The 13,783-nt window shown below is 40.7% G+C and overlaps 1 protein-coding gene across 1 annotated transcript in view; it reads right to left on the bottom strand.

Moving 5' to 3' along the window:
- The window catches only part of INTS2 (integrator complex subunit 2), a 187,617-nt gene that overhangs the window by 61,099 nt on the left and 112,735 nt on the right, over positions 1-13,783 (bottom strand). The window contains exons 17-21 of the mRNA XM_053707342.1: positions 11,785-11,986; positions 10,862-10,987; positions 10,559-10,760; positions 8,752-8,952; positions 7,007-7,114 (exon numbers count right to left, since the gene is read on the bottom strand). Of these exons, the coding sequence (XP_053563317.1) occupies positions 7,007-7,114; positions 8,752-8,952; positions 10,559-10,760; positions 10,862-10,987; positions 11,785-11,986 (839 nt within the window). The remainder of the gene's footprint in view (positions 1-7,006; positions 7,115-8,751; positions 8,953-10,558; positions 10,761-10,861; positions 10,988-11,784; positions 11,987-13,783) is intronic.

Here is a 13,783-nt window from a genome sequence, read left to right as displayed (position 1 = left end):
TTAGCTTCCAACAAATATGCCAAGAGAACAAAGCAAATTTAATGATAAAAGTAAATTGAAAAGTTGTTAAAAATTGCATGTCATATCTGAATCATGAAAGTTTAATTTTGACTAGACTGTTCCTTTAACCCCTTAATGACAGAGGACGTACCAGGTACATCATAGAAAAAACTCCCCTTAACGACAATTGACGTACCTGGCACGTCCTCTGTTGTTTGAAGAGCTGGTAGCGATCATGATCGCTTCCAGCTGCTTACAAGGGATTGTAGTGATGCCTCAATATTGAGGCATCACTGCAATCCCCTATTTTACCTACCCATGCAGAAAGGGCCACTCTGTGGCCCTCTCTGCATCGGCCATTGATGGTAAACCATTAGTTCACGTAGGTGGGTGGGAGCAGCTTCCGGGAGGAGGATAAGTTGTTTCTTGCTTTATTTCCCTTGACGATCCGATATGACAGTGTTGGCGGTTGCGGCCGGGGGGGGGGCAGTGGTGGTGTGTGTGTGCGCGCGCGCGCAAAATATGCATTCAAGTCAGTGAAAAAAAGACTGATGCAGATGAAGGGGGATCTCCGTTGTTTAGTAAGGGATCTGGGAGGGGGAGGGATGTAGATTGTTGAGGGGGGCCAGCTACATTACAGAAAACAAATGCTTCATATAAAAAAGTAAAAAATATAACATTTTTGGTGGCAGATTGGATACTGGAGGCAAATAGGTAGAGGGGGAGGGTTAGAGAGTATGGAGGGGATCCATCACTGTAGACTGTATGAAAAAAAAAAAAAATTATAATAATAAATGCTTTTTATTTCAGTACTGGCAGACTTTCTGCCAGTACTTAAGATGGCGGTGACAATTGTGAGGTGGGGGAGGGAAGAGAGCTGTTTGAGGTGGGTCAGGGGGGAGGCTGATCTCTACACTAAAGCTAAAAATTAACCCTACAAGCTACCCAATTAACCCCTTAACTGCAGGGCATATTACAAGTGTAGTGCGCAGCAGCATTTAACGGCCTTATTATTACCAAAAAGCAACGCCAAAGCCATATATGTCTGCTATTTCTGAACAAAGGGGATCCTAGAGAAGCATTTACAACCATTTGTGCCATAATTGCACAAGCGGTTTGTAAATAATTTCAGTGAGAAACCTAAAATTGTGAAAAATTTAACAGTTTTTTTTATTTGATCGTATTTGGCGGTAAAATGGTGGCATGAAATATACCAAAATGGGCCTAGATCAATAATTTGGGTTGTCTACTACACTACACCTTCACTGCTGGGCATAATACACGTGTGGTGTGCAGCGGCATTTTGCGGCCTTCTAATTACCAAAAAGCAACGCCAAAGCCATATATGTCTGCTATTTCTGAACAAAGGGGATCCCAGAGAAGTATTTACAACCATTTATGCCATAATTGCATACGTGTTTTGTAAATAAATTCAGCGAGAAACCTAAAGTTTGGGAAAAAATTTGTGATAAAGTCAACAATTTCTTTTATTTGATTGCATTTGGCGGTGAAATGGTGGCATGAAATACACCAAAATGGGCCTAGATCAATACTTTGGGATGTCTTCTAAATAAAAATATATACGTCAAGGGATATTCAGGGATTCCTGAAAGATATCAATGTTCCAATGTAACTAGCGCTAATTTTGAAAAAAAGTGGTTTGCAAATAGCAAAGTGCTACTTGTATTTTTTGCCCTATAACTTGCAAAAAAAGCAAAGAACATGTAAACATTGGGCATTTCTAAAGTCGGGACAAAATTTAGAAACTATTTAGAATGGGTGTTTTTTGGTGGTTGTAGATGTGTAGCAGATTTTGGGGGTCAAAGTTAGAAAAAGTGTGTTTATTTCAATTTTTTCCTCATATTTTATATATTTTTTTATAGTAAATTATAAGATACTAGTACTAAAGCCCGTGTACACGGGCCATTTTTTGCAGTACAGCGGTCCCACCCCTTGCTCTCTCCCCCCTCTCTTTTGCTTTCTCTCCCCCTCTCCTTTGCTCTCTCTCTCCCCTCTTTTGCTCTCTCTCTCCCCTCTTTTCTTTTGCTCTCTCCCCCCTCTTTGGCTCTCCTCCCCCCTCTTTGCCCCCCTCCTCTTTGGCTCTCCCCCCCCCTCTTTGCTCTCTCTCCTCTTTGGCTCTCTCTCTCCCCCCCCTTTGGCTCTCTCCCCCCCTCTTTGGCTCTCCCCCCCCCCCTTTGGCTCTCTCCCCCTCTTTGGCTCTCTCTCCCCCCTCTTTGGCTCTCTCTCCCCCCTCTTTGGCTCTCTCTCCCCCCTCTTTGGCTCTCTCTCCCCCCCTCTTTGGCTCTCTCTCTCCCCCCTCATTGGCTCTCCCCCCCCTTTGGCTCTCTCCCCCTGCTTTGGCTCTCTCCCCCCCCCTCTTTGGCTCTCTTTCCTCTTTGGCTCTCTCTCTCCCCCCCCCCTCTTTGGCTCTCCCCTCCCCTTTGGCTCCCCCCCCTCTTTGGCTGTCCCCCCCCCTCTTTTGCTCTCTCTCTCTCCCCTCTTTTGTTCTCTCCCCCCCCTCTTTGGCTCTCTCTCCCCCCCTCTTTGGCTCCCCCCCCCCTCTTTGGCTCTGCTCCCCCCTCTTTGGCTCTCTCCCCTCTTTTGCTCTCTCTCTCCCCCCTTTGGTTCTCTCCCCCCCTCTTTGGCTCCCCCCCCCCCCCTCTTTGGCTCTCCCCCCCTCTTTGGCTCTCTCCCCCCCCTCTTTGGCTCTCCCCCCCCCCCTCTTTGGCTCTCTCCCCCCCCCCCCTCTTTGGCTCTCTCTCCCCCCTCTTTGGCTCTCTCTCCCCCCTCTTTGGCTCTCTCTCCTTTTTGGCTCTTTTTCCTCTTTGGCTCTCTCTCTCCCCCCTCTTTGGCTCTCCCCCCCCTTCTCTTTGGCTCCCCCCCTTCTCTTTGGCTCCCCCCCCCCCCTTCTCTTTGGCTCTCCTCCCCATTCTCTTTGTCTCTACCCCCCCCTTCTCAGATATCAATGTTCCAATGTAACTAGCGCTAATTTTGAAAAAAAGTGGTTTGCAAATAGCAAAGTGCTACTTGTATTTTTTGCCCTATAACTTGCAAAAAAAGCAAAGAACATGTAAACATTGGGCATTTCTAAAGTCGGGACAAAATTTAGAAACTATTTAGAATGGGTGTTTTTTGGTGGTTGTAGATGTGTAGCAGATTTTGGGGGTCAAAGTTAGAAAAAGTGTGTTTATTTCAATTTTTTCCTCATATTTTATATATTTTTTTATAGTAAATTATAAGATACTAGTACTAAAGCCCGTGTACACGGGCCATTTTTTGCAGTACAGCGGTCCCACCCCTTGCTCTCTCCCCCCTCTCTTTTGCTCTCTCTTCCCCCCTCTCTTTTGCTTTCTCTCCCCCTCTCCTTTGCTCTCTCTCTCCCCTCTTCTCTTTGGCTCTCCCCCCTCCTTTTTGGCTCTTTTTCCTCTTTGGCTCTCTCTCTCTCCCCCCTCTTTGGCTCTCCCCCCCCCTTCTCTTTGGCTCCCCCCCTTCTCTTTGGCTCTCCCCCCCTTCTCTTTGTCTCTCCCCCCCCTTCTCTTTGGCTCTCCCCCCCCCTTCTCTTTGGCTCTCCCCCCCTTCTCTTTGGCTCTCCCCCCCTTCTCTTTGGCTCTCTGCCCCCCCCTTCTCTTTGGCTCTCTCTCCTTTTTGGCTCTTTTTCCTCTTTGGCTCTCTCTCTCCCCCCTCTTTGGCTCTCCCCCCCTTCTCTTTGGCTCTCACCCCCCTTCTCTTTGGCTCTCACCCCCCTTCTCTTTGGCTCCCCCCCCTTCTCTTTGGCTCTCCTCCCCATTCTCTTTGGCTCTCCTCCCCATTCTCTTTGGCTCTCCTCCCCATTCTCTTTGTCTCTCCTCCCCATTCTCTTTGTCTCTCCCCCCCTTCTCTTTGGCTCTCCCCCCCCCTTCACTTTGGCTCTCCCCCCCCTTCTCTTTGGCTCTCCCCCCCCCCTTCTCTTTGGCTCTCCCCCCCCCCCTTCTCTTGTGCTCTCCCCCCCCCTTTGGCTCTCCCCCCCCCCTCTCCTGCTCCCTCTCTGGCTCTTCACATTGCGGGGCCACGCCCCATCGCGGCAACACCCGCCCGGCCACGCCCCTCGCGACGCCCGGCCACGCCCCCATCTCAACGCTCCCGTCGGCCACAAACAGCTGTGAGGTCTGGGGAGCGCGTGGCCGCTTCTCACGCAGCAGACCTCACAGCTGTTGAATAGCTTACCTCGCGCTCCCCAGACCTCACAGCTGTTTGTGTACCTCGCGCTCCCTATCTCAAGGCCAAGTGTTTGTCTCTACTGCGTCTGCGCATAACGGCTTCAGACAAACACTTGGCCTTTTATAATATAGGATGATGAAAATAATGGTATCTTTAGAAAGTCCATTTAATGGCGAGAAAAACGGTATATAATATGTGTGGGTACAGTAAATGAGTAAGAGGAAAATTACAGCTAAACACAAACACTGCAGAAATGTAAAAATAGCCATTGTCATTAAGGGTAAGAAAATTGAAAAATGGTCCGGTCATAAAGGGGTTAACTAACTTAAAGGGACAGCAAACATTCAGATGCTCGACAGAATGATGTACTCAAAGCAAAGGTTAGCCTGATAATAATATGCATATGTTTTAAAAATTATATTGCTTGTTTAAATATTGACATTTTTAATGTCCATTAAGCAATGAGTGACACCATGTTGTAACTTAGGTTTCATTCTCTGCTTTGGCCAATTAAGCTATTATTTAGTCATAAGAGTTTGCAACCAATGTGAAAATAAGGAATATATAGTGAAAGGAAGTTTAACTAAATAAAATATTACACATTTTATTTTACATCAATGTGTTTCATCTCCCAATAGGCAAATCTCAAGAATTAGTTAAATAAAAAACAGAGACCTCAAATAGATATATTTTTAAGATTCAGATTTCAAAATTAACATATCACCTGCCTGGTTTCATTTATAAGAAGCTTTAGAAATTAACATTTCATGGAGTGGTGTTTTCAAGTCAGAGAGAAAAAGACAACATTATTCTGGAATGTTTTCATTATCAAAATATGCATAGACTAATCCTAAAGCCCGTGTACACGGGCCATTTTTTGCAGTACAGCGGTCCCACCCCTTGCTCTCTCTCTATCCCCCCCTCTCTTTTGCTCTCTCTTTCTCTCCTCTCTTTCTCCCCTCTCATTTACTCTCTCTCTCCCCCCTCTCTTTTACTCTCCCCCCTCTCTTTTGCTCTCTCTCTCCCCCCTCTCTTTTGTGCACTCTCCCCCCTCTCTTTTGTGCACTCTCCCCCCTCTCTTTTGTGCACTCTCCCCCCTCTCTTTTGTGCACTCTCCCCCCTCTCTTTTGTGCACTCTCCCCCCCTCCCCTCTCTCTTTTGCTCTCTCTCTCCCCCCTCTCTTTTGCGCTCTCTCTCTCTCCCCCCTCTCTTTTGCTCTCTCTCTCCCCTCTCTTTTGCTCTCTCTCTCTCCCCTCTCTTTTGCTCTCTCTCTCCCCCCTCTCTTTTGCTCTCTCTCTCCCCCCTCTCTTTTGCTCTCTCTCTCCCCCCTCTCTTTTGCTGTCTCTCTCCCCCTCTCTCCCCCCTCTCTTTTGCTGTCTCTCTCCCCCCTCTCTTTTGCTGTCTCCCCCCCCTCTCTTTTGCTGTCTCTCTCCCACCTCTTTTGTTGTCTCTCTCCCCCTCTCTCTTTTGCTGTCTCTCTCTCCCTCTCTCTATCCCCCCTCTTCTACTCTCTCTATCCCCCTTCTTTAGAGCTCTCTGTCTCTTAGCAGCCGGCCCGGTATCTGGCCCCGTCCACGTCACGCCTGGCCACGCCCGTGTCACACCCGGCCCCGCCCACATCACGCCTTGTCACACCCATGTTGCACCCGCCCGGTCACGCCCACGTTGCACCCACCCGGCTACGCCCACTCCACCACACATCGCCAGGTTAGTTGGAAGGCCAGGTGTGTTTGTTCTCGCACGCAGTCTCTACTGCGCATGACAGCTTCGGACAAACACACTTGGCCTTTTATTATATAGGATTGGTACAATAATTGTACATATTTTCTTTAATTTTAAAAAATACAAATATCTAGAATATCTGAAAACATCAAATATGATGTTTATTATAAGTATGTGTTATATTAGCAATTTATTATTTTATTTTTTACTATATCATGACTTAAATCCAAATGGAAGAAAATAGTGTTAACACATACATCCAACAGTATTTACTATTTTAAGGGGACAGTAAAGTCAAAATTAAGCTTTCACGATTGAGAAGGACTTTTAAACAACTTTCTAATTTACTTCTATTATCTAATTTGCTTCATTCACTTGGTATCTATGGTAAAAAGCATATCTTGGTATGCTCATGGCAGCAATGCACTACTGGGAGCTAGCTCGATATTGGTGGCTGTAAATATGTCTTTTGTCATTGGCTCACCAAATGTGTTATAGTACATTTGAAGGTTGAAGTTTTATTAAAGAAGTTGATGTTTATTTCAGAAAGCACATTATCTATATACTATGACGTGTTACTTCAGTATAGATTTCACTCTTATTTTTGTCTCTCAACACATAAAATCTAATGGATTTTTTTAAATAAATAGGTTAAAGAAATCCAGGAGGAGAGACTTTTATTAATTACTTAACTTGCACACTAAAGGCATCATTTTATCACAAACTAAATATTTTTATGCTTAAATTCAAAACATGGCTAACTCCATGGCCAAATCTGTATGAACTATACCCTATCTAGCATTTGCTATGTAGGTATTGTACCCAGCTATATACTGTTCTACTGATCAAATAAAGTTAGCCATAACACTTAGATACATACATTCTCCTCAGTATAAATAATATACATATACAGAGAATAAAATGTCATGGTAAAGTTCTTCATCTTTTAACATGCACATGTAACATTTTGTGAAAGCATAAAGTGATGATAAAAAAGAAAAAAACACATTAGTTTAGTATTTTGAACGAATGATTTCTAAAAGTTAGAAGATAAATGTTTGGATGATATACAATATTAGATAACAACCTGCTTCTCCAGTTCAGGTTGAGCTATAAGCTCCGGGATGAAATCCAGACAAATGTGCATTGATGGAATTCCAGCAACAGTCAGGGGGAGTAGTTGGTATGGATAGCCCTGTATCAATAAACATTAAATATTAAAACACATTTACTTATATCAGCACAGGACATATCGGACAACCTTAAGACTAATAAAAGGACACATTTGGTATAAAATATATAAAGAATACCACGAGATGGTTTTAATATGTAGGTATATATATACTATTATTATTATTGGTTATTTGTACAGCGCCAACAGATTCCGCAGCGCTAAAGTCATATGTACTATGCAGTGGTTAAAGTCATATGTACTACGCAGCGCTAAAGTCATATGTACTACGCAGTGGTTAAAGTCATATGTACTACGCAGTGGTTAAAGTCATATGTACTATGACTTTAACCACACTGATCAGCTTACTGAAACAATAATCTGGTTTGCAAAGTACATTCCATATAGTAAAGCTTATTAAACCACAATAAATTGCCTAACTTACAACATTACTTGGTTATCCAGTCCTATCAGAATCCACTGTAAAACTACATAATACTATCACTGTCTCTTGCTGTTTCCTATTTTGATCCTTGTTCCCACAAAGATCATTACTCTTCAACTTATCTAATGAAAAGTTGTCCTCAAAAGGAACCCTTTAAATGGCCTTAAAATAAAGTAAAAATCATTTTGCAAAAAAACAAAAGTGATGTACAGGGGAAGGCCCTTAACCCCTTTCCGCCCTTAGGACGTTCTATGCCGTCCTAAACACACTGGGCTTTAACGCCCTTAGGGCGGCATAGAACGTCCTAGCCTTTTGGCTGTACTGAAGCCAAAGGTGCTTCCTGAATGGGATGGCGGGCTGGAGGGCGTGCCTAGCGTCATAGGCACTCCCCCCCCCCCCCCCCCAGAAACGATACCATCATTGAAATTACACTATTGCATGTACGATCACGTAATTTCACTTTTGTCCGGCAGGGAAGGGGTTAAAAGAAAGTAAAACAATCCTTTCGCAAGAAAACAAAAGTGATGGACAGGGATACATTTAATGGCTAATTAAGGCCCTTAAAGGGATAGTGTACTGTAAGATTTTCCTCTCTTAAATGTGTTGCCAATGAACAGTTTTGCCTACTGAAGTGTATTAAATTGCTTACAAAAAAGAATTTACCTTTATTTTGTCACGTGAAATAGTTGTTTTTGCTATTGAAACCTCCAGCTACGCTAAAAGTTTCAGTACAGAAGTACTGACTAAAAACACCTACATAAACAAGTGACATCAAAATAAATAAGCCTCTTAGAGGAGGGTAAGAGAGAGAAGCCCTTTTTAAAGAGTGTTCCTGAATCAGCTTTAAATACAATGAACTCTTATCTGCTGCTTGTCTGAATACACTGACCTTTTAGCCTATTGCAATTAGTTAAAAAAAATCTAAAAAAAGATTCCCTAAACAAATCCTTCTGGAAGTAAAGCATCCAACAATTCTAGCTGCTATGTGGCTGGGAGTATGCTTTATTCATACATATTGGTTACTAAGTCTTCCTATTTGTTGTCACAAGAACAAGAGACACATTTTTGTGACATAAAACCATACAGTAGATTACTAAAAATGAATCAGCCAGTCTACAAAAACAATTAGAACTGTATTGTAGATTTGTTCAAGTTTTTATTTGTCAAGAAAAACTTTCACTGCTTGTACAGAATTAATATTAGCAGTTGCATTCACCTGAAAATGCACCAGTTTGGCAATATTGGGGTCTGCTATGAACATCTGATGTAGTGAACAGCAGATGAGGCATTGAACCTCTCTGAGGTTACACAGTAGACTCTCTTCATCTTCCACTGCTTGAGATGAAGAGGGTTCTTGGTTTTTCTCCTCTTCTGTGGGCAGGCATATCTCTAACAAGATCTGCACAGCAGCACTATCCTAGAGTTAAAGACAAATATGATTATTTATGAGCAAAGGATTAGCCGATAGCTTTTATAGTCTATTCTATGCTTTTTGTATGTTTGTTGAAAGAAACGCAAGGTGATTGCTGAGATATAAAGATTTAAAATCCCTTATTTTTAGATTTATTCTGCAGATGCAAAAAAAAACCAAACAAAATATGTGAAGACAGGCTCATTAGCAGCGGTATGTGGGAGTTATATTTCTAAATTTTCTTTGTAAATACTACATTAACATTTTATACAATAAAAATTCAATGGCAAACATTTTACATTGACGAAATTTAAGTTCACAACCAAAGGTAAAAAAATAAGTGCTTAAATGAAACTCTCCCATCAAAGAAAATATTGTATTATATTATTAAAGTTAGTAGGGTGGGGAAGTTTGAGCATTTCCAAATTTTTTGATAAGTCATTAACATAAGTTTTCTTCAATTAATTTTAATTTTTTTTTAATTGGAAAACTAATTTAATACATGAGCAGTATCTGTGTTTCAGCTTTGTACACAAGCCTTCTTCAAGACGGCCAAATCGACTACCAATCATGTTAAAATATATACACCGTTACATATATATATATATATACTGTATATGTGTGTGTGTGTGAAATTCCTCAGAAAGGGACTTGCATACGAGAGAGAGAGAGAGAGAGAGAGAGAAAGACAGCGAGAAAGAAAGACAGCGTGCGAGAAAGAGAGAAAACGTGTTGTAATTCTCTACTTTTTATTTTTAAAAGAGACAGAAACCCCATATTTGAAATGCACTGCATCAGATTTCAAATAACGGCCATATTTGTGCACCCTGGGGGGTAAGAGTGGGAGATAAACACAAGTGCTTGCGAGGGAGGTATGGTCAGATATACAAGAGTAATAACTTTTAGCAGACATATTTATGAAAATGCAAGTGCACTGCAAAAAAATATGTCTAACAGTATTTACAAAGCAACAGTGTGCATTTCAAATATGGATTTTACTTGCATTTAAAGGGACAGTAAAGGCAACATTTACCTTTCATGATTCAGATAGAATATGCAATTTTAAACAACTTTCCAATTTACTTCTGTTATCAAAATTTGCTTTGTTCTCTTGGTATCTTTTATTGAAGAGTAAAACTAGGTATGCTCATATGAGCTCAGGAGTGTACACGTGTCTTTAGTACTCTTTAGCAGCAGTGTTTTGCAACATTGTATAATAAAGCTACAAATAATGTTGCAACACACTGCTGCCATAGAGTACCAAAGACACGTGCACACTCCTGAGCTCTTATGACCCTACCTAGTTTTACTCTTGAATAAAAGATACCAAAAGAACGAAGCAAATTTGATAACAGAGGTAAATTGGAAAGTTGTTTAAAATTGCATATTCTATCTGAATCATTAAAGTTTAATTTTGACTTTTCTGTCCCTTTAATGTTTCCTGCTAGATCGATCTGAAGGAGTAACAAGCTGAACATACCAGAAGGTAAATGATTATGTCTAGACATACAAGAGTAAAAGTATTTAAGCATTAGCTGTTTCTCTGCTACGACAATTTGTAAATATGCTATAAATCTGACTGAATGAATACATAAACTCTTGTATGGTTTACCTGAGCTGACAGAAGTGCATTTTTTAGTTCGTCTCTAGTGACCTCCATATTTTCTGCTTGGCCTGCTAAACTCAAAGTATTATTCGATGATGGTTTAATATCTTGATCTGCGGTTTCTTTGAGATAAGAGTTCAGATAAGCCTTGGAAGCCAAAAGGTAGCCGTTTAGCATGTGCAGAGTAATATCTATCATAGGGGGGCATCTGGCACAAAATGGAAAAGATTACAAATGTAATTCTGCACAAAACACTTTAGAATATAGAACACAATATGTTAAAAAAAAAAACACAATAGAAATACTGACCTCTGAATTCTTGCATCACATCTTAGTACAATCAAAGGGTCAATCATCAGATCGTTTTGTGTGTACTTGTGTCGTCGAACCAGTTTTAATGGTGGTTGTAGTGCATTTACAGTCATCACCCACAACCTGGTAAATGCAGAAAGAATAGGAGACTAAGCGCATTTCTATAGTTATTTACATCACTGGATTGTTTGAATATTAGAATTTACTAATAAAAATACAATGAAAAAGGCATTATTACACCCACACTGTCCCATATTTATTAAGTTAAAGGGTCGGTAAAGTTGATATATTTATATATTTTTTTAATAACATTATTATTACTGTATGTATCCATCAATTGCCCACCGCTTAAGACGCACCTTTCCAGGGGGTATTTACATAGCGTGTGTTGCCCCTTAGTAGCGCATGCCCCTGTTAGGCCAAAATGCTAGATTTGGAGAGGACGTCCCTTTAGTATGGTGCGTGAGACTGAAAAAATAGCACATGCGCAGAATGTCAGCGCCACCAAGCCGATCAGTAAACTTTATATTGATTGGACTTAAAAACAGAAATTTATATGGAAAAAAAGCACCAGGGCTGTGGTGACATTTTTTCAACACTAAATTAAATATTTAAGACAAAAGAATTAATAAAGCACATACGAAAAATAAAAAGTCCTACATTCATTGTCTCTTTAAGCTGTACCCTTCAGTCCTTGCTATGTTTAAAAGATACCTATAGAAGGACTGCACTAGAATGAAGGATATCATGTTTGTGCTTCAGATATGCATATGAAAAAGGTGGGGCATCTTGGAGCTCATTTGCATATTTGTGCCCTGAATTCTTTTGTCCAGGGGGGAACACTTATAGTTCTGATTTTGTGAGAAGGTTTGTGCAGATGGACAATACAATGCTCTATTGCAATAAATATTGATTTTTACCTTCGCGGCATGACAGTATTTAATGTCATCCAAAGTCTGTTTATTGTCTGTAGAATCCTGCGCGGCACTCCGATGTTCAGCAGTTGACTCATGTTGGCAGTGAGCACATCGGCATAAGGTATGAGGTCACTGGCACTGAGCAATGTCAAATGCTCTAAAATTTGCATAAGTTGTGTATGGTTGCTTTGGAGCAATGAAAATGCTAAAAGAGAAATAGGCGCATAAGTAAATCTACTAAATATATATGAAATAAAATATATTATTGTGTTTGGTCTATGATAAGCTATTAAACTATAGTAAAATAAAGCAGTGAAAGAAAATCATGTTGGCTCAGTTTGTAGTTATCAATTTGAAAATAATGTTAGTATGAAAATAAATCTATTGGTTTACTAATTTACCTTAGCAAATATTCTAATTTGAAATGTAGATAAAATAGTTTTATTTGCAAATGAAAAATAGTAGGTGCTTAAGAGTAATACATTTTATCTCTATTCTAGTGGGAAAGCCAGCCCAGAGGGCAGTCTATTGTGGTGACGGAACCACCCTGCCATTTTTGGAATCCACCTGGATGCAGCTTATGCTGCATCCAGGTGGATTCCGAATAAAGCAGGGTGGTGAAAGAATCCATACAGGTGGGTTATTTCACCCCCCAAAATAAAAACACCCTCTAATCTAATGCTAAACTACCAATAGCCCTTAAAAGGGCTTTTTGTAGGGCATTGCCCTAAGTTAAACAGCTCTTTTGCAGTTACCAAAAATTCTAAGTCCCCCCCTAACAGTAAAACCCACCCCCCAAAAAATAAATAAACCTAACACTATCCATTGCTCTGAAAAGGGCATTTGTATGGGCATTGTCCTTAAAAGGGCATTCAGCTCTTTTTCTGCTCATCCCTAAACTAAAAAAGATCTAAAAAAATAAAACACCTCTAATTCCTAAAACTTAAACCTAAATTTAAATTAACCTAAATTAAATAGAATTAAAAAAATCTAATATTACAGAAACTAAAAAAACAAATTATCAAAGTTTACAAAATTAAACCTAATCCCTGTGAAAATAAAAAAGGCCCCCCCCAAATAAAAACACCCCCTAATCTAAGAATAAACTGCCAGTAGCCCTTAAAAGGGCTTTTTGCAGGGCATTGCCGCAAGATAAACAGCTCTTTTACAGAAAAAAAGTGTAAGTCCCCCTAACAGTAATGCCCCCCCCACCCACCAAACCCCCCAAAATAAAAGAACCTAACTAAAAAACTAAACCACCCATTCCTAGTGACGTATTGGATATACAATCCTACCAGGATGGGCAACGTTTCCCAAACCTCAAAATGCCTATAAATACACCCCTTACCAAACCCACAATTCAGTTTTACAAACTTTGCCTCCTATGGAGGTGGTGAAGTTTGTGCTCGATTTCTATGATTTTTTCTATGATAAGCGCTTCTAAGCATTTTGAAGCCCAATTCCTCTCAGACTACAGTGTTTGTCAGAGGGATGTGAAGGCAGTATCTCCTATTGATTTGGTGGTTTTCCTCGCAGGAAATCTTTTCAAAGGTTCTCTGTTATCGGCCGTAGGGATTCATCTCCTAACTCCCTTTTCAGATTGACGATATACTCCTATATACCATTACCTCTGCTGATACTTTTTCAGTACTGGTTTGGCTATCTGCTATATGTAGATGGGTGTCTTTCGGTATGTTTTTCTTATTTAAGACACTCTCAGCTATGGTTTGGCACTTTATGTATTAATATAAAGTTTTAAATATATGTATTTTACTTATAATTTGCCATGAGTCATGTCTATGTATGTTTCCTTTTGCAGACTGTCAGTTTCAGTTTGGGAAGCATGTTTAGGAAGTTATTTGTCTTACCAGGGGAATAGTCCTTTTTTCAAATTGACTGTTTTTTCTTTTATGCAAACAGACAGCTCGGGCTGTGCAATTCAATGCAAGGATCAAAAGCAAAAAATAATGTTAAATGAGCAGCACATTATATTCGTGTGTGC

Source organism: Bombina bombina, chromosome 3, assembly GCF_027579735.1.
Source record: "Bombina bombina isolate aBomBom1 chromosome 3, aBomBom1.pri, whole genome shotgun sequence".
Lineage (NCBI taxonomy): Eukaryota > Metazoa > Chordata > Amphibia > Anura > Bombinatoridae > Bombina > Bombina bombina.
The sequence above is the reverse complement of the archived record's forward strand: the minus strand, read 5'-3'. Positions and strand labels throughout refer to the sequence as shown.